Consider the following 21,901-nt stretch of genomic DNA (forward strand, 5'->3'; position numbering starts at 1 on the left):
CACTCCACAGGAGGTCTAGGGAGCACATCAGAGGAGGACTAGGGAGCACTCCACTCAAGGATTAATGAGTTAAGGAGTACTTCACAGTAGGACTACCAGGTTTACTTTCAAATGCTCAACCTTGTATTCAAGCCAGAATACGCAAAGGAAAGCTACACTGAGATTCCCAAAGCTAAAATCTCATCATGGGAGCGTGCCAGACCTTCCTAATGGGTGCTACTGTGTGAGTGGGAGTAGAGCTAGAAAAAGTGAAACTGCTGTGAAAATAACTCTTAAATTCAGCTGAATCTGAAATTAGAGAAGGCACATGGCTGCTAAGCGATCTACCCACAGCAGCGATGGATCGAATCATCGGAGGAAATCTGCACGTGAGAAGCCTGTCAAAGGCAGCATCCACAATCTACACCTTTATCAACAGCTGGCATGAACACCCCTGAACAATCTGATGGCTAAGGGAACCACAACCAAACAAGGCACACTCCTGTGCCATGACTAGTGCTTGCTATAGTGAAAGGGCTCACAATAGGATCAGATGGAAAAATGGCGGAAAATGATGTGGAAGCTACCTCTTCTAAGGGGATAAAATAAGTGTAACTTCTTGCAAGACCAAGGTGGTTGGGGTGGAGGGAGAGAAAAAAGAAAGAAGAAAAAAAGTTCCCCAAATTAAAATTTTGCCATGATATGGGCACAACCATACAAATGATGTTTAAGATAAAATTTTGTTATAGACCTGTTTTAAGAACAAAAACTGGAAATAACTAAAAATGTTCATCTATTAATGGCTAAATAAATTAAGAGTATTTCCATGTTCTGGAGCAGAATGCAGCTCTAAGCTTTAGTTTGTATGGTGTATAGTGTGGGGGTGGTGAGCTTTATTTTATCTGTTTATAGATACTGAGCCCCAGTTAGGTGCCGCACACAGTTTAAAGGCTTTAGCACTGAAGTGACTAACAATGTAGCCTTCAACTACCAAGAGTTCTTACTTCTGTAGAGAACAAAGATACAGGAAAAAAAAAAAAAAAGAGTAGAAAAGGAGACTAACAGAGTCCTTCATCATCAGCTGTATTTCATATGGATGTCATTACCTGAATGCTTCCCTCTGTGTCCAGTACTTCAGCAACAGGAACTGACTGGATGAACTGCATGAAGCCTACATGGAAAGAGACACATAGCAGTAAGCACCACACTTCCGGCCCATCAGGAAGACCTGGTACACTGCAATGAGCATCACACTGGGTACCTCAGGCTCGCATCAATCAGGAAGGTCTGACACACCGTGTTCATTCCATATGGGCTGGGTAACCAGAGGAAGCTAAGGCTCTGTTGGGCACACCTTCCCACTTAGTGGACATTCTATTCTGTTCCCAGAGCAAGGACGGTGGACACCATGCTAACTTTATGCTGGTCACAGAACTACTGGGCAACTTCTTTTAATTAGTTTGATTTATCTGTACATTTTTCCTAGGGGAATTTCTATCAGTTAACATTTAGAACACAAAGTAATATAGCATATTAACTTAAACTTAGCATCCTTCCATAACTTTAAAACAGCAGTACAAATGTGAAACTCAGTCTGAGAAATAAAAGAGAGCCAGTCAACCTGGCACAAGATCATTAAACAACAGACGTGAAAAACCTAAGCGCACGAGGCAACAGCATTTCTGATCTGGATTTGGTGGCCCTGACATTCTAACAACTGGTGGACAAAGGGAAATCCCTGCAGAATACAAATATAGAAGAGAAAAAAAGAAAAAAAAAATCTAGATCCATTCACTTCAACAAGCATTTATTTATTTTCTATCATGTAGTATGAACTATGTCATATGTGGAAAATAAAAGATGCTTATCCCTAACTACACATATATTTTAAAGCTCAAATTTTTCTGGAATAAATATCATAAATGAAAGAGCTCTATGAAAGTCAAAAAGGGAGATGGATGCTACACAAGAATGAAAAGCCGCCAAGCTAAGCAGCAGGAAATAATTACATGCCTGGTACTGTAATTCTGTCAAAAGTTGGGGAAGTCAAAGTAGAACCTGTTATTGTTACTGTCTAAATGGTCACACTGTCAAATCTGCCTTCTAAATATTTGTGTCTATATCCCTAGGCTGGCTGCTCTCAACCGTGGAGCAGGCAGCAGAGGAGAGATGCAGAGTAAGTCAAAGTGCTGAGTATAAGAGACTGAGGGCTCAGCCATAACTAGCACATCTATACTAAAGTCCCTACCAAGGCTCAGTGGACATCGCCAGAAGGTGGAGAAAAGTGCTATGGCAACCTGTCTTCTGGACACCACACAGCTAGTGCAATCAAGAACTCATAGCAACTGCAGTCACCTGCACAGGATCAGCTGAAATGTAGGCAGAGATGAGGATGACCTCCAAGCCCTGCTCCTCGCCTGAGGGGCTATTAGCAGTAAACAGTTGCTGAGAGGGGAAAATCTTTTATTTATTTTTGAAGATGTGGTCACAGGTACATTTTCCATGCTCCACTGGATGGTCCACACCCATCCACACATGAGAGGCACTAACTAGACTGAGTGGGTTATTGAAACAAAAACCAAACCAAAACAAAAAACAGATATCTTAACCAGTTGGTGTTTGGGGGGGGGGGGGTTGGAAGGAGTAGGAAGTGAAATGTGGGTATTTATAGGGTTGTATTTCTTTGTGTATATGTATGATATTCTCAAATATAAAGAATAAAAATTAAAAACAAAAAAGTCACCAGGTGCCGGGACCATGTTTTTCAGAAGCAGAGCCTTAACAGGTGACACTGTATAGGAAATGAATTGTCACACATGATCGTGACACCTGAAAGCCCTGAGGCAGAAGGAGCAGAGACAACCAAGGGGTCCACCACAAGGACTATTGGGGGTGGGGGAAGCAGTGCCAAAGAGACAGTCAGACACAGGGCCTGCCAGCAAGTCACAACTCAGTCAGGTAGCCTCCTCTGTCTTTGTCCCGAGAGCACATAAAAGTTAGAAATAAACTTGTGTAGACAAGCTAGAAAGCACAACGAAAAAGCACAACGGTGCTTTCTGGAAGATTGCGCTAGAAAATGAAATGAGGGTGACATCACCAACCAGACATGGGAGCGGAAATGGAGAGCTGAAACAGTAGGAGTGCTGATCTATAGAATCTACAACGAGCAACAGCCGGGCTCAAACTGTCCAGCATCGCAGAGACTATGTACACACAAAGGTGCACATCTGCACACACATGGACACACTGCAACACACAGCAGGCACTTGCTGAGTGACATCTGCAAGCCAAGTGTGCTCCAAGGCCTTTCTGGGCCACAGCAATTCCCAAAAGGACCATGCAGTCAGATGCAGGAAAATCTGTGAACTGTGAAGGAGGAAATAAAAGAGGTGGGTGTGAGCATAAAAACAGAGGAGAGGAACACGGAAAGGGGGAAGAGGAAGAAAGGAGAAGGAGGGGAGGGCAGCGGGGAGAAGAGAGGGAGATGGGAAGACATTCCAACATGGCTTCAGAGCTCTGAATAAGCTAAGTCACTCTCTAGCTTTCTTAAGGATTTTCAGTTTAAAAAGGAAAAGTATACTGACCGGAAACTGAAGAAAGCGATCGTGATGTAGAATGAACTCACCATGTTTGGTACTAGTGGCTAAGACCTTATAAGGTGTCAACTTCAGATCCAGATTCTCCTTCCGTAGCAGCTTTGGATTGAAAGATAAAACACAGTAAGTGAACGTAAAGACTGGAAGCAGGCTCACGGACATATCATAACACAGTCATACAATGAGGACAAGTGGAAATCTTAGGGGCGGTACCTGAACTCTCAGTGTCAAAATGAACTAATTTGTTTGGGTACTGAGACACATTTTCACCTAATATGAATATGTCATACGCTGTCAATAAACATCACTGTTCTTCCTAATGCTTCGTGCTGACCTTCCAGGCCACAAAGTGACACAGAAGGCAGAAGCAAAGAAAAAGGGGGTCCGTGGTTCTCTAAAGGTCAGAGACTGGGATGGCACTTGGCAAGGATCTAGCTTATTAGACGGCTAAGTCTGAAACTGTGAGAACTTTGGAAAAAACACTGCACGTGCCTTCCCACTTGCCCTGAGAGCCATTCTAAAGTGACGAAGAAAAGCTTGTTCGAGGTAAAGTGGAGACTGCCGAGCTGTGTAAAGAAACGACACAAATGCTTGAGTGTCTGTGCACACGACAAATGAGGCACCATCCCCATCAGCGGACTCACGCTCACCTTGTCCATCAGGGAGATGATCTGCAGGATCAGCTGGTCTTGACGCAAGTCGTCGCCATGCTTGAAGATGACCGGGTATTTGCCTCCGTCTTCTGTCTTAAAGAACAGCTGCGCAGGCATCAGAGCGCTCTGCAACAGAAAGACACTGCCTGAACACTGGGTCGAGATTAGTGAACGAAGATCGACTCCATACAGAAGGAAATGCTGATGCTCCGCTACATGCACAGGGGCAGGAGGCCTTAAGAAATGAATTGGCCGGGGGAAAGAAACTCAGGGTGCCAGGCAGGAACTACACACAAGGCAATTAGACCAGAATGGACAGGAGTGTAACCAGGTACAGCAGAGTGACCCAAACAGACTCTTCAAGCTGTTCCTCCTCCGTAAACAACGGTTACCCGTCTACTAAGACAATAGGAAACCTCAGGGCCTAAGCCTGACACTTGTAGGACCAGATCCAGAGCTGGCTTTGGACAGATGTTCACCCCGTTGTTGTGGTGTCAGAGACCTACGGGAGCAATAATGAAAAACAATGCCATTCAAATATGTGCATCAAAGACAAAAAATGCTACTTTTTTTAAATGTGTACAGTGTTCTGCCTGCAGGCCAGAGGAGAGCATCAGATCTCATTATAGAAAAGAAAGAAACAAAACAAAAACTTTTAAGAGTACTTTAAAACAACAGATGCTGCCAGGACGGCTATGTTGTGCGCTGAAGCTCTCAGCAGCTGTGTGAGCTAGGAACAGGGTGCTGACACAGCGCTAAAGGCTCCTGTTCTGCCTTACGTGGTCTCTTCTCCCAGGGTCGAGAAGCTCTTCCTCACCTGATATCAAAGAACATTGGTGAAGCTTAAGGCTGTGTGCTCCTAGAACCACAAGCCTTTACCTAAGGGTCCCCAGATTATCCTGGATGCCTGATTAGCTTTCTACCTGTACAGTCAGTAGCCAGTAAAAAGAACATTTGGCATACTGTTTAGAATAAAGGTGACTGCTACTTAAAAATGTAACCAAGGAAATATGAATATACAGGAATGAGTATTGTGCTATTTTTTTAAAAAAAAAATGGTAAATGGGCCTGATATCCAGCCACCTGAACTTACGAATATCTAATGTAAGCCTTGAAATTTGCCTTTTAAAAATACCCTATATGAAATATAGTAACTGTGGCTCTGACTACTTTTCAAAGTAAATATTAAAAAAATAAAGTTCCAGAGAAAAAAAATGACATATTTTCATAGAAATGTCTCTCTAATTGGAACAAAAAAGATCTTAAAATACAAGTAACGGGCCAGAAAGAAAGCTCAGTAGTTAAGAACACTTGTAGCATTTGCAGAAGACCCAGGTTCTATCCCTAGGATACACACGGTGGCTCACAGCCATGTGTAGCTCAACTTCCAGAGGATCTAAAACTTTCTTCTGACCTGAGGGCAGCAGATACACAGGCAGCACACACAGACATACATGCAGGCATAACACTCATATAAATAAAATACATCCAAAAATTTAAAAAAAAAACCCACAATAATGTGAATAATAAAACATACGGATAAACAATAATGAAACAGCAGCTGTTAATCTAACATTTACAAAGAGAAATGGGGTTTCTCCCTGAAATATTTTCATTTTCCAAGGTGGTGATTCTGCTGCATGCTCAATCATGGGCTCCAGTCATACACGGGAATGACCTGTCAGACCTACCTTGAACAGGGTGGCTGTCTCTGGGATGATTCCTCTTATTTTCACCTGTGGCTCTAACGGCAATGGGATCAACTCCACATCCGATAAATTCATTTTTTCATTATCTCCAAGCAGCGCTTGAAGTCTCTCATTCTAGAACAAATTAGAAAGGAGTAATGAAAAATAAGTCCACAAGCACGTAACACAGGCCTAAAACCGGTTCTAGTAATATTATTTGCAAAGAGCATAAACGTATCTGAAAATAGGCAGCAACAAAGGCCTGCCCTCAAGGAGAGAAGCAACCAGCGCCTGGACAACCCTCCCTTTCACAAGGCAGTTTCTCATTCCTGGTACTGGAGTTTTTTTTTTTTTTTTTTAATCTATGGTTCTTATAGAAAACACTGTCAGTCCGAGTTACTTAATTTCAAGGCATACACACGTGTGTATGAGTATGTCTATATAAATATGGGCATACACATCTTATAGATTCAATATTATATATTGGATATAACTTTAGGTAAGTATAAAAGAATGAGATTCCTTGAGGCTTTAGTCAGCCTTAGTGTTCTTTGCCCTATTGTTGGAGACATCACACACTCAGGACACATACTGGCCTTGAGATGGATCTGACCTGAGAGCCTCTTTCCTCAGGTCTGGCTTTAATGTTCCAGGAAAAACTATGTAAGCTGCCAAGGAAGAGAAGCACTCAAACAGTCCTACCTAGATGCAATACTTAGGAACCACGTTACCATCATCACATATGTGTGTGTAGTATATGTGTGTATATATATATCCATAAGCAGGTATGTGTATATGTAACAATCAAAGAAAGAGCAGCTATCAACCCGAGGGGAGGCAGGAGAGGATTCAAGGGAGGGTAACTGGGAAGGACTTAAGGGAGGAAAGGGAAGTAGGAGGTGATGTAACTTTATTTCACTTAGCAACATTGAAGTATGTGGAAACACATGAATATGTATGTATGTATTTCACTCGAGCATGAAGCACAGGGTATACACGCAGACAACCATCTCTACACACAACCCACGTGGTAGCAGCAGCAGCAGCAGCATGCCTTCAGGAGGAACCTGCTGACGAAAAGCTAGACTTCTTCAACAGTGACAGGGAATGCACTTTCTTACTGCAGCTGAGGGAGAAGCAGGAACGGACATTTCCTTGTACAAAGCATTTACAGAGTCGCAGAGAAGTGCAGTTTCATTTGAAGCTTAATTTAGCATGACCAAATATTAGTCAAGTATTACATTATGCTACCCCAGCGCATCTTTTTAACTTTAAGAAGAATATTTAATTACTTTGGAGGAAACTGCTACCTACTCCCCTGATTCTCAGTTTCATGAGCTCACGGACACACTGGACAGAACACAGACCTCAGAATCTGAGCAATCCGAGTCGTCTTTGACAGCCACTAAAGCTCACCTCCCAGCTTCAGAGCAATCCATTTTCTCTGAAGTCAAGAGAATCTTGTAGTCTTTGAATAGGCAAGTCATGCTTTAAAGAGAGAAAACTTGACTTACGTCTCCAGAGCTAGAAAGTACCTCATGTATGATTCATGTGTAAGAAGTGGAAGTTCTAGAATCAGCAAGAACTAGCTGGTCAAAGAACAGTATTTAAGGATGACCAAGCACAAAATTACTTCCCTTCAGTAATACTCCAAGGTCCCTAAAGTTAAAACCAATTCTTAACTGGCAGAGATCTATTTAGGTGTCTCGATAAAGGTCATGAAAAATACTCCTTCACAAAATGGATGGCAGATTGCTCACACGGAATCCAACGCTTGCCATCCTTTTACTGCTTCCCCGGGTTTTGCCCCTCACTGTTGCATCAGAGTAAGCAATGCTGCTGCTGAGATCAAAGGTCCAAGCTGCCGTGGCCACTGCCGGGGATACGCTAGGGATTGCTTCTCACTGTGGGGACAGGCATGGCCTATGGTGCTGGGCAAACGGCATGGGGATTTCTTTATTTGATCATGGCCTGTGATTCTTCTGAACAGCAAAGACTGCTGCTGGCCAGAGCAGACAGAAAGGCGGCACTGGCTCTGCAAGCTGCTCTGGTCCTTTGTTTTTTCAAAATGTTCACGTAAATGATCTTAGTCTCCGAATAGCTAAGGTTCTAAGATGAGAGACAGCAATGCAGTACAGATGAAATTATGTTTGGAGATAAACAGTTCCAAAACTTACTAGTTGTGTGACACTGGACCAACTGATCCCTTAATCCTATATGCCTGCCGTTCCGTATAGTTAGGTCATATTAACCTATGATAATCACATCATATGATAACCTACAAAACAGGACCCCAATAGCATCAGTGCTTCAGGCTTCTGGGACTATAATTACCCATAAGAAGTTACTATAAGGCCAGGCATAGTGGCTAAACTAATGTCTTTAAACTAGCACTTAGGAGGCTAAGGCAGCAGGATGAATTCAAGGCTTGTCTGGGTTACACAGCAAGAAAGACACTGTTTCTAACAGGAAGCAAACAGCGTAAGTTTGTACAATGTGCCAAGCCGACAAGACCAGAGTCAAAACTCGGGATTTCAGGAGGTGAAGCCACTCTTAGCCATCAACAGGAAGCGACCCCGTGGCTTACCTTTTTCTTGCGATTCCCACTCTCCCGCTGCACGGCCTTCATCAGGTGCACCAGCCGGTCCACGAAGGTCTGCTGTGCCGCCAGCAGGGAGCGCATGACTCGGACTGACTTGTCACCCTGAGTGGGCAAAACGAGGAAAATCAGCTCTACCTCCACAGGGGGACCATTCCCTTTCTCTTCTAAAGCGAAAAACTTCAAAACAAAATGAGACTGAAACAGGCTAGTTATTCTGACTGGGAAATAATGAGAAACCTGCTGTCTAGGGCAAGCGGCACAAACTGGCTAGGGCAGAAAATTACCTGGGTCCTGAACAATCATTAGTCCATGATATAAATGACCGTGTGACAGGACATAATTTATTCACCCCAAAATGCTTCTACTTATGGAGTTAATAAAGAGTCTGATTCCAAAAAAAGTTCTAAGAAGAAATCTCTTCAAAAAAGAGAAAAACACCCAAATGGAACAAACATTTGTTGAGCAAAATGTCTTAAAAGACAGATGTCACCACAAAGTAATCCCTGGTCCATAAAATAATAGATAATGCATTTTCCCATTTATTTTTCCCAGCTACCTGTGAAAACATCATCATTTAAAACACACGGGTTGTTCAGGCTCAGGGAGAGAGCGAGGCTATCATGGGGTGAGCCTGATGCCACTCCGAGAGCTGTACCCAAGCTTAGTCTATAAGCTGTGGTTTAGCTTTTCAAGAATATGAGACAGGAAACAGCAGATACAACAAAAAGATGCCAGGAAGCATCTCAGCAGCAGAGCTGGAGAGTACCATGTCAGCTGCTTTTCTTTCCCCTTGCGCCCTCTGCTGGCCTGACCTGGACACAGCTTTAAAGAAGCAAAGCAGCAAAAAGGCTCCGTAATATTGGGCAAACTATCTACTGAATTTAGACGAGAAAAGAGGACAGAAATATAAAATTAAAAGAGTAGGGATTTACTCATTGTTTTGTCCATGTAAGGTTTATTTAATAAAAATCAAAACCCTGTAAGGGTCAGAGTAAATATTAGTTTTGTCCAGTTTCCTATCCAATGATTGACCCATGCATTTCAAACCAGAGCACCCCCACACACTAGAAAATGAATAGCTATGTTTCAGCAATTTATTTATAATCCCTGAACTTGGGATTTCAAATAATTTTCATATACCACAAATATTAATCTCCTTTATTTAAGAAATAGGTCTATTTATTTTCATTTTATTTGTCTAGGTGTTTTACCTGCATGTAAATCTGTGCTCAGCAGGCATGCCTGGTGCCTACAGAGAGCAGAAGAGGGTAGGGTGTCAGACCCCCTAGAACTGGGTTGTGGGTGGTTTTAAGCCGCTCTGTGATGCTGAGAGGTTCTCTGGAAGAACAGCAAGTGTTCTTAATCACTGAGCCATCTCCCTAGCAACCTCTTTTATGTTCTTCTCAGTTACAAGATTACTGTAAGCCAGATCTAGCCAGCCCCATTGCAGCTCCTGAGTACCTTCAGCAAGGCTTGGCTGAATCTCCTCATGACGTTCAGGTACATCTCATGAGTCTTTGGATCTCTCTGCTGTGTGTCCTGATCTTCACACTCCACTATCACATACCTTCAAAACACATTTAAGATGCTCAGAGGATGAGAAATGAAAGATTCATTGAATAAATATTTGTATTATTTCATTAAAAAGATTAAAACACGGTTGTAAGAGTTAAGTATGGAAAAAAAGTTTTTTGTCTACATTCCTTTAGAAGTGAACACTAAGCAACAACATAAGCAGCCATCAATCAACAGGGCTAGCGTCACTTTGGGCTATGCCTCATGTTTCTTACGTGATGCCATGGAAACACGCTCCACTATGCTATAAAATACCTGGAAACTACTAATGCATTCCTCTGTCAATAAAGCTTGCATATCCACCAAGTAACTGTACAATAAACACATTACTTCCCCATCTCATACTTGGCACAGAAAAGGTATTCTTACTCTGAAAACCCCCTGGAGTTATCTTTTTCTCTGACATAATTTTGCAAAATGACTAAAAGTTCAAATTGATTTTTCTCTCCCCAATTTCACTATTTCTCAAAAACTCTATAAAATCTAGAACTTTTCTATTATAAAAGTTGCTTTACATAGTTAACAAAACTTCCTTTCCTAAATCTAAATTCCTTGAATGATAACAAAGGTCACACATACATAAATAAGTGAAAGGTAATTTAATGAATGTTTTAAAATGTTCTGAGGGGAACGAACCATATATAAAACATAGGTACAGAAAGTTAAAACACAGAACCCTATGACAACAGTTCTTATGCCTATATTGTTTAAATAACAATGCTAAATTGTAAATCAGCTTTAAATCACTTTCAGTGGGCCATGATAAACAACCATTCAGATCAACCTGCGAGCCTCATCCATAGTGACCTGTGGAGAGCAGGGGATGGTGGAGCAAGTCTAATTTTATCATTTGGGAAGCAGTTATTAGTACTGACAGGGTTACATGAGATCAAGACTCAAAACTGGGAGACACTATATATATTTATATTTATTTATTTCTCAGGATGGTGCATCTGGTTAATTTAGGATATAGCTTCCAAAAGAGTCCATATATTTATATCCATTCTTCCTCCTCCGCCCTGCACCCCATCCTGTGTGTGTGTACACGTGTTATACGTATGTTCAGGAGCATGTATATTAGTAGACACACATGTGCATGTATGTGAAGGTCAGAGGCAGACTGTTTTCCTCAAGAGAGGATTTCTCACTGAACCTGGAGCTCACTGATCTGTGAGGCCAACAGGCTGCTGAACTCTGGGTATTGGTCTCTGTCAACCCCCTCACCTGGCTTCCTATGTGTATTTGGGATCCAAACTTATGCTTGAACAGCACACACACACTGCCCTGTAAGCATCTCTCTACAGCCTGGGCAGAATTCTTTCTATTCTGCTAAGTTTACTCAATTTGGAGTAGAATTGAAGTTGGAGTAAACTTTAAAACCACAAGGAACTTACAAATTCTTAAACTGCTAACATAAGTCAAATGTCAAGTCCCGGACACATACTGTTATCCGTTACACTGATACTAGAAGAATGCATTCAGCCACTTAGAGGATGAGCCGCCTAAGACTAGAGAGCTCATGTGTCTTGATCTCCACCACACCCCTGCAGGCTCATGTAAGGTATAATTTCCACCTTATAATATGATTTGGTTTCATATTCATTCAGTGATTTTTTTCAAGCACCAGAACTTTAAACAAAGATACTGCAGCATTTTTAAACAAAATATATAAAATAGCGTACCAAACTGGGAATCTTTTTTCTTTAACTACTGAACACCCTATCAATAAATCCCCTATGATTTAAGGTGAATTTTTTCACGTAGTAAATAAAATTAACAAAAATTGTTTTCTCAAAAGCCAAGCAGGAGACATGTCTCAGTGACATGAATAAAAAGGGGTAAGGCATGACACAGTCAAATCAAGGGAATGCCAGCCCAGGCTAACTGCCTATGGTCAGTGATGGTTCACATGTCCAGAAAGGCATCTTTAGCTGTGTCCTCTACCTACCCCTAACATGCCTGTGCTCAGGTACCCGATGCAGTCTGCTAACTGCTTCCACTAAATGCTTATGATGCCCCTGCACCAGCCAGCCAGCCCGGCCCCACCAGGAATTCCAAAGTAATAGCACATTTCTTCAACTCAAACAAAAAAATTCTTATTCTTCAACTTAACCACCTTCAAATTTTCTTTAAAACACCGTCCTGATGTCCCACGTCCAACAGCAGAAGCATCAGCATCTCCCTTTAAAACAGACTGTGCTTCCCTGAGCTTGCGGTGTCAACCCCATCACCCAGTATGCACTCGTACTCCAGACAGGTTAGTCTCCGCTGGGGCTGCTAAGCACCAACTCTGTGATTTAGCACATATGGCAGCATCTGCCAAGGCACCTTCCTTCCCTGTCTCCCCATGTTCCCAGCCTCTGTTCTGTCATCGCTATATCCTGTCTCTCTCACGAAGTCTACGCACCTTGCTTCTGGACTTACTTTGTAAGTGAACTCTTTTAGACAACTTGTCCTGACCATAGCTCCTTGTTTGTCATTGCTCCACGTGTTTAACGCTCAGCACCTTCCTAGATTGTGAAGGCATTGGTGGAAATGCCATACCTCAAACACTTTCAGAGACGGCTGACATGATCTCACAGATGGACAACTGTTTTAAAGAAGGTAAGAGCTGTCCTCTCTCCTCTTCTCAGAGCTAAGCTACACCGCAAAAGCAAACGTTTTTGAGGTCTGGCATTTCTAGAACAGGGCTGCAAGGAGTTGAAATCATACTACATCATCCTCTACAAGAGTTGTAAACTACGAATTAATAAAAGCAGTAAGAACTAGCAGTGCTTTATAGAACATCTACAACATCATCAGACACAAGACTCTTTAGATTATAATTAATTCCATCTTGCCCAGTATTGTAATGCATGCTTATGATCCCATCACTTGGGGGCTGAGGCAGGCAAACTTGACTTCTAGACCAGCACAGACTAAGAAACAAGATTTTGTTTCAAGAAACAATGAAAACAACAACAATAAACCAGATTGGATTCAAACTTCAGTACTTCATACTGCCCACATGTCAGGTGCTCAGAGGGCAGATGAACAGCTCTGCCCTCTTATCAAGAAAGGCGTTTTAGAGGATGGCTCTGTTGTAGAGGATTCAGCCAGGACCCAAACGATATAAGCTCATATATTTTATTATGGTATTTCAGAATGTGTGGTCACCTGAGGTCTGTAGATAAGATTGTCAGAAGAGAAGTATTTTCAAACTCCAAACTTAGGCCTGGCTTCCCAAACTCATGGCCCCACCACTGTTATAATTTTGTTTCTTTTCCTATGCACCTAAGTAGCAAACTCATCCACAAACAAGCATGCCCATGTCTGCAGGCCTCTCCACTATGTTCACTACCTGCTAACTGCGTGGAAATGGCTACAGCGTTTCCAGAAATTGAGGGTGCATGATCTCCAAATTAAACACCTTTCTAGGGCTTCAAGTCAAGGCTCTGCTAAAGAAGAAATGAGTCATCTAACGTGCAAATGAGCATCACCTCCACAGACAGATGGGGACAAAACACCGGCGTCAATCATTTCACAGTTCGCTGTCATCTAAAGGAGGAAAGTGACAATCTGTCCAGACACTCAAGTAAGATGGCACCAGCAGGCTCACTCTTCCCTGACAGTTTCATTTTGCAGAGTAACTAACTTTCATCACTTTCAAAGGTCTTAGAAGCTGGAGAAAACATGTCACAGCGTCGAAAGTTTACCTTCCTTTCCACATACTGCAGTGACTATAAAAATAAAAACCTGTAAGGATTTATAGATTCTGATGCCAACATTTTACAGACTCCAGACAGAACTGCCCTCTGTGGATTAAAATGTGACACTACTCGTTTTAAAGGGGCCGTCCGCACAGTTACTAGCCCCTCAAGGATTTAGCTAGAGCAGGAATCCTATCGAAACCACTGGAAAACAAAGAAAAGCAAACAGCAAAGAAACCCAGAGTGTTCAGAAGAAAAAAGGACATCAGCAAAACTGGAAATTTTTATTCATCTGTTAGGCTAGAAGAAGCTCGGTGAGGTTCTAAATCCTCACACTTGGTTCACACTCAGGGGAAGCTTCATCACTTTAGAAAACTTAGAAATTATTTCTCATATAACTATCCTACACTCATAAAATAGCAGTGTCTGCCAAAGTCAGGCGTCACTATCAGTCATTTTTCTCACCAATGAATATTTCTAAATACATAATGTGTAGAGTGGGGGCTGGAGAGATGGCTCAGAGGTTACGAGCACTGATTGTTTCTCCAGAGGTCCTGAGTTCAGTTCCCAGCAAGCACATGGTGGCTCACAACCATCTGTAGTGAGATCTGGTGCCCTCTTCTGGCCTGCAGGCATAATGTGTAGCGTGTTACCGGGAGAGCTGTTACCTCTCTGAAAATGAATCGGTCAATGAATTAGAGACAAAAGAGAGAAACCCACATGGGGTCTGAGTCGGATGCAGTGCTCCCAAGAGTGCGAAGAGGGGCTGCCCATGTTTTAAGCTCCCTGTAAATTCTTTTGTCGTTTCTTTTTTAAATATTTACTTAGCTTTTCACAAGGAAATGCTTTTTGTAATAGTGTGAACAGAAGTACACTAAAGCATTCAGATAGGAATGCAAGGAACATTAACTGTAGGTTTCTATTAAATCAAAACAGCGATTTAGCAATGAGAATTTCTAAGTAAACTCTTAAATGGAAAACTGGTAATTAAAACTAGTCAAAATGTTCTGCAATGTATTTTCAAGGGCATCCTAACATTTAGTGTGAAGGGAATCTATTTTTATGAATAATACATTCAGCTGCTGAAGTAGACACCTGGAGATACTTGGCTTTCCATTAGTTCAGTCATTGGGCAAGGTCCCACTGGAGAAAATTACTCATGTCATAAAAATCACTGGTATTGGTCTTTCTTTGTGGAAGAGAAAACCATAAAGGCTTAGACAATATTGCTTATGCAGGCCAGGCATCTGCGCTTTTTACAAGTGCTCTGCTTCTCTTCCTATATGAGAAAAGGAAAATGAGCTGAATCTTGATTCAACCCATATAACAGGGTTTTCAAACCCAGTATGAAGTAAGATGGCATATAAATTTCTTCGAGAAAGGGAAACTGTCTTATGATTACTAAAAAATGACAAGTTTTCAGAATGAACATGTATTAACTTGTGTTATTTAAATTAAGGCCATAAATTAAGTAGAGAATTGAGTCGGAAATCATTTCTATGGTTAAAAACCCAACTTTCTGTCCAGTTCTCCCTAAGATCCTCTGCGAAAGTGGACAGGACTCATTTGTCCTCATTTAAACCCATGATACTTCCCCACTGTTTCAATGTATTTATCAATATGGCCTCTGCCTCAAGATTCTAGAAAGAGAGGGAGCCACACTTCACACTAACTTTGGTACAGGAAGTCACCTCCTTGTACCTTTGTTTTACATTGTTCTTGCAAACCATGATAGCTACTCTTTAACTACTCAGGGAAGGATGGAAAACAGTTCCCGAGACCCTCTGCAAATGGCGAACACTCTATCCTAATCAGTACCTGCCAAGCTCAGTTAGGGCATCCTTCTGCTTCATCTTTAAAATGAGAGAATGTAATTTTTAATTTCAATTGCCATTTTTGTAGGATTCTAATTGTTTGGTAAAGAATGTAAAAATACACTTCAAAAAAATAATAAAATATTACATACTACTGAAATACCAACAACGACAACAAAAAGAACAGACCACACTGGGGAGGAGTCACCAGAGGCATTTATAGCATAGCTCTGAAGATTAGCCGAAGAAGAATGTGACGGCACTGACTTCCACGAGCACAGCTGTGATGGTGATGGGCGCCACAAGCACAGGACATGTGGTGAGGACCTTTATTGTAAGTTTTCTGGGTTTACAGCATGAGGAAAGCAGTTCAAAGGAGTGATACAAAGCAAATAAAATTATCTTCACATACCAGTATAAATAATTAGCCAGTGTTGAGTTCTTACAGGCTCTTGATATCAAGAAGGTACATAGATCTTGCTGAAAAAATTAAAAGAAACACATATCACCATCTGTTACTGACAGAAGGAAAATGAAGGGTCCTAAGCCATCAGTTTTCAACTGACGTTATGGTACAGATTTTCATTCAGCCATCTATCTTTCCCATCCATCCTACAATCCACACACTCCAAAATGACCACAAACCAAGACAATACATAAGAGGTGAAGGAGTTCCTTGTTCTCCAGATTAATATATTTGGTAATCATTGTCAATAAAGACAATAAAAAAGCATTCATGGAAACAGTTTCAATGGATCTGAAAAGACAATGGTGAAACCATCACATCTAGGCCAACACAAGATGACGAAGCTGAATTAGAGTGATCAGTAAAATAACAGATTTAAGAGATAAACAATGGTCAAATTATTCAACAGCTGTTGGGTACAATATAAAGTATGAATTGAATATGAAAAACAGAGGCTATCCATACCCAAGAAAAGATTTTAACAGGAGCGTATGACAGGCTGACTGACATTTAGTTAGTTCGAGTGTTTGAAAAGTACAGACCTGAGGTCAGTTAGGATGTTTTAAGAATGGATTAGAAAGTGAAGGTGGCAAGTAAAGCAAGGTGAGCAATGTCTGAAACATAACTGAGGTTTGTGATGAAGAGGAGATGAGAAAGGTAGAACTGTGTAACGAAGAGACTAAAATATTTCGAGGAGACACCTACAAGCATGCATAAAACAAACCAAAAATACAACAGGAACCCTCACAATTCCCCCTTCTCACAGGGACATAATTGTCAACTTGACATAAAATCACGTGGAAGGAGTCTAAATGAGGATTTTTCTAGTTGAGGCTGAGGGCATGTCTGCGGGGGATTATCTCGGGTTATATTAAATGAGGAAGGAACTCCCATCCACTGTGGGTGGCACCATTTCCTGGGCAGGAGATCCTGAACTGACAGAGGAAGGAGGCAGGTAAGCACAAAGATGTCCATATTAATCCACTGCTCCCTGCTCATGGCTGTGGCTTGGCTGCTTCCAGTTCCTGTCACTGACTCCACCATCCCCTGCAAAGCTGGACCTGACATTTTCTAGGCAAGATCCAAGAAAACTTGGGTTTTATCATTTTTTACATTTAGCTGATCATACAAACTGATGTCTTTCTTGGAGCAGAAAGAAACAAGGAGGACACAGCTCAGGTGTGCAGAGGGAGAGACTGGGTATCTCAGTCAGGAAAAAGAGATGTGACCAACACGAAGGTGGTGGTGGCTTATATACTGTTAATTTTCTGAGGCTGAGGAAGAGGGCTGGCCACCACTCAAAAGGATCCCACTGCTCTATGATGGATTGGAGTACATGAACACTACGAGTAGCAGTCAGTCCCCAAAAAGTTGGTTTATCAGTCACAGGAAAAAAATGTCAGAAATAGATAAAACTGTTTAAGCTACAATCTGCTTTCTAGGCAGTAAGCAGGGTGACATTCTGAGCACAACGTTTACAACCTCATCACGTCACAGCATTCCCTGCATAAGGTTCCCAAGGTGTTCACCTCAATTATTTCAACAGCTTCTAAAGAAAATCCCTGTGCTGACCTCTGGGCCCGACACCAGTGACACCTGCTTCTCCCCGAGTCCCTCTTTTCCATGCCCACGTCCTCACTCTGGACTGGCCCCCGCTGTTTCTCAACATACACACAAGAGCTGGTGTAGCTTTTCAGATAACTACTAGTCAGGAGAGCTGCTTCTCTCTCTTTCCCTTCAACACCGAGTTCACCTCTCTGTATAGATTAAAAACATGTGCTTAGCGTATAATTCTACAAAATAATACATTTCTATGGTACAATTACAAATACTGACAATTGCATTAACATTCATTAATATATGAAAATGAACATCCTGAGTCTCCCTGATAAAATATTTGAATTAGTTTATTTTCATATTACATATAAACCTATGTATATGCTCAGAGCACCAATAAGATGAACCAAGTAATATCCAGCATATTACACGAGGGGGAAGGTCACAACACGCACCATAAAGTCAGTGACTGAACAAAGTCTTAAAGAACAACACAGAACATCAATAGACAGAACCTCCTGCACCATAATTTTGCAAAGCTTTTTACTCACCTCTAGATTTTCTCCATCTGAACCTTCTTTGGATTTCGATGCAGGAGGAGGGGAGGACACCGGAGGAAGAGGGCTGCTTAGAATTTGGGAGCTGAAAATGGAACAGAAGAGATAAGCAAGATGCAAAACCCTGTGTAATCATTTTATCTACAAGCAAGGGGCTGCTACTGTTTTGGAACTTTCCAGAGGAGAAAGCAATCACATAAACGAGTGTGGAACTGTAAGGCTGCACAGCAAGGATGCCCACATGTGACTTTAACTCAGTTCTTCTGACTAGAAGGCAGGAATGGTCTCTAGGAATCTGTGCATATATATGTATTCTTGAGTTCACTTGGTGAGTTTTAGTTAGAAAAGCAAGAGTCTGTTTGGTACATGGGGGAGACAGGAAAGAAGACAACAATATAAATAAAAGAGCGAGAATAGAGTGAGAAGGGACAGAAAGTCACATGTAAAAATAATCTTCCCTGAAGAGCCATACCTATCTACGTCTGCAGAACTGATTGCAGAATTTGACAGACTTTCTGACCCCGAACCCTGACTATCCTTCTTCGTGGGCTCCAAACCATTCTTTATGTCATCAAAGTTTTCGTATTTCAGAGCTTGGACCAGCTGCAGTAAGTACATCAGCAAATCCTAGAGACAAAGGAATGGAGAAGAGGTTGGCGTTAGAAGGTGAAAGCACACTAAGTATAGACTCACTTATTTCTAGCAGCTGGGAAAACATGATTTGCATTTCTATCTCTTCCGTTTGTTGCCATTGACATGTTAGTTACTAAGCTATGGAATTTCTGGGTACATCCTTGTGTCTTTATTTAGAAAAGACCAGGGCAGCAAAGACTGCAGAAACAGTCACAACCATTAAATAAGCAAGAGAGGCTGGAGAGTGTGCAGAACACAGTAAGACAGGAGAGTGCGCAGCACACAGGAAGATGGCTGGCCGATTTCTCTCCTTTTGTCTAAACAACAAAACAAGAAAGCAGGAAAGTACGAAAGGCTTGAAGCATCTGTGTCCCAGTCTGAGTCCCCTGATGCTTACTGCAGTCAGGAGGAGTCTGGAACTAAACATGCCCAGAGCCACTCCTCATCGGAATCTTCTCTAACGGGAAGCCTCTAAATGGTGCTCACATCCAAACACTTTTTTTTTTCACTTGTAGGGGAATAAATTAACAGGAATACCAAGTAAACCACTTGCTCTTCCTTTATATAGTAACACGCTGGAAAATATAAACTTCCTCTACACATGGAAGATGGAAGCTTCTAAGTAAAATGAAGCAGAAGCAGGGGAAAAACAGATTTCTACCCAAGTCAATAAAACAACAATTTCCCAGGAAGCACAAGAAATATGTGTAGCTATCACTGCCTTTGCCCAGAACAGTGCAGACCGTGCTGCAGAGAGCAGGGCTGCAGTGAGAGCTCCCCCTTCCCTGTGCCTGCAGACAGGAGCCATTGTCTATGCGGCTCTGGCTCTGCCTTCCCACACTCTTCTGCTGCCCCTGCCTTGACTCGTGCTGAGCTCTCTGTGTGGAATACAAACGGCTCCTCCAGTGTGTCTCCACCACCATCCCCAATCAGTTCTCAAACAGAACTTCCCTGTCTGAACCACGGAAGGGTGAGAATCAATACTCTAAAAATTCCTAAATAGAATTATTAAAAAATTAAATTCTTATGCATATTAAGAGATATACTTTATGATTATGAGTGGTAAGGCCCTAGGAAAACATATGGCAATGCAGTTTGACATGATAAGAGCAAGACCCAAAGAGGATGGTTTCAAGAATCTTTCCTGACGTAAACACACACACACTTTCCTGATATAAGTATACCCATTCAAACACAAGTATAAACAAACAAGAACCATTCTGAACAAACTAAGATTGAATAAAACTACCATGAAGAACACTTCAGAAGACATTCATAATAAAAGCAAGGCATGTACATTATTTGTGCCTAGCTGCAATGAGCGGAGAGCAAAGAGACTTGAAAGGTATATGCAGTATGTGAGAGGTCCAAAAACATGCACAGGATACAGAAGAGGGGCAGTGAGGTGACCATACAATGACAGCTTTTTATTTTACCTAACAAATAATGAGAAATAAGTGAACATTTTGTAGCAGTAACTGTCATAACTGTCGGACAACACAATTTAAAAACTACAAAGGACTTTGTAAGAGCCGTGAGTAAAAATTCACACTGCCGTAGAAAGGGCTGAACTTCATAAAGCTGTCAATGGTCCCTTACTTCAGCTTAAGGTTAAGTACAGCCCCTTTGGGTGTCAGTGTGGCGATTTCTCAGAAAATTAGGAAGCAACCTTCCTCAAGACCCAGTAATACCACTTTTGGGTATATATCCCAAGGATGCTCAATTGTGCCACAAGAATATGTGCTCAACTATGTTCATAGCAGCTTTGTTTGTCATAGCCAGAATCTGGAACAACCTAAATGCCCCTTGACCAAAGAATGGATAAGAAAAACGTGGTACGTTTACACAATGGAGTACTACACAGTAGAAAAAAAAATAACGACATCTTGAATTTTGCAGGAAAATGGATGGAGCTAGAAAACATCATTTTGAGTGAGGTAACCCAGACACAGAAAGACAATTATTACATGTACTCACTCATAGATGGTTTTTAATCATAAAACAAAGAAACCAGACTACAAATCACAATCCCAGAGAACTTAGACAACAATGAGGACACTAAGAGAGACTTACATAGATCTAATCTATATTGGAAGTAGAAAAAGACAAGATCTTCTGAGTAAATTGGGAGAACGGGGACCTTAGGGGAGGGTTGAATGGGGAGGGGAGAGAGAGGCAGGGAGAGGAGCAGAGAAAAATGTAGAACTCAATAAATATCAATAAAAAATGTATATAAAAAAGATTAAGATTCTTATGTAGGTTTCATAAAACAAGTTATTATAAAGATTATAAAAAAAAATCAATGTCCAAAAGTTAGACCTGCCTGTCCAAAAGGGCCAATGGATACACTGATGGTGCCAATGTGAGGAAGAGCCCAGATACAAAATGACAGCATGAACATGTGTCTACACAGAGGACAAAGCTCCACCTACAGCTCCATGGGGATGGAGACTCCGCGCTCAGGGCACCTCCCAAGGGTTCCATTCATGCCCTTCCATTAGCAAGCTCTGGTGTTAGCGGAAAGCACTGGGGGAGAGGGCCATCACATAACAGACCTGGAACTGTTTTCCTCTCACATCGGCCCTTGCAGAAATACTTTAAATACTTATGGAAACCTAACTATTATATCTGTATATATTTTCCCTTAGAAATTCTCTCTCTCTCAAACACTCATGTCAGACAGTAAAGCAAGGGTACAGTGAATGTCACGCACCTCATCATCAGCCTGCCGCAAGCGGGCCACAGCATACCGCCTCACGGTTGGGTTGGTGTAATGCGAGGAGAGCAGCTCCAAGGAATCCTCTACGTCCATAGGCTTCCACTTTCCCAGAAGCTCCAATGCCTGCTTGGCCTCCTGGGGTAGGTCCCAATTAACACACTTCAAGAACTTTGTCAAAGCCTAGAATCAGAAAGTTTGGACATTTAGTTGGAACCATATCCTACTGCCAGGTGAAAGGTGAAGGCAGAGATCTATGTGGCTCTGACAGGGGAACCTGTACAACAGAAGTGACCTAATCCTGGAGCAGCACTGCAGGACACAGGACAGATAGACACCTTCCCTGTAACTTGTAGTTTCCAGGATAAAAACACTG

At 41.8% G+C, this 21,901-nt stretch overlaps 1 protein-coding gene across 1 annotated transcript in view; it reads right to left on the reverse strand.

The window, feature by feature from the left end:
* The window catches only part of Pik3c3 (phosphatidylinositol 3-kinase catalytic subunit type 3), a 78,251-nt gene that overhangs the window by 25,640 nt on the left and 30,710 nt on the right, over positions 1–21,901 (reverse strand). Inside the window, exons 10-19 of the mRNA XM_050135093.1 lie at positions 21,523–21,708; positions 18,649–18,803; positions 18,171–18,261; positions 16,009–16,076; positions 9,980–10,085; positions 8,504–8,620; positions 5,920–6,051; positions 4,226–4,354; positions 3,605–3,674; positions 1,086–1,150 (exon numbers count right to left, since the gene is read on the reverse strand). Coding sequence (XP_049991050.1) covers positions 1,086–1,150; positions 3,605–3,674; positions 4,226–4,354; positions 5,920–6,051; positions 8,504–8,620; positions 9,980–10,085; positions 16,009–16,076; positions 18,171–18,261; positions 18,649–18,803; positions 21,523–21,708 — 1,119 coding nt within the window. The remainder of the gene's footprint in view (positions 1–1,085; positions 1,151–3,604; positions 3,675–4,225; positions 4,355–5,919; positions 6,052–8,503; positions 8,621–9,979; positions 10,086–16,008; positions 16,077–18,170; positions 18,262–18,648; positions 18,804–21,522; positions 21,709–21,901) is intronic.

Source organism: Alexandromys fortis, unplaced genomic scaffold (assembly GCF_014885135.2).
Source record: "Alexandromys fortis isolate MF-2015 unplaced genomic scaffold, M_Fortis_MF-2015_v1.1 scaffold_25, whole genome shotgun sequence".
NCBI lineage: Eukaryota > Metazoa > Chordata > Mammalia > Rodentia > Cricetidae > Alexandromys > Alexandromys fortis.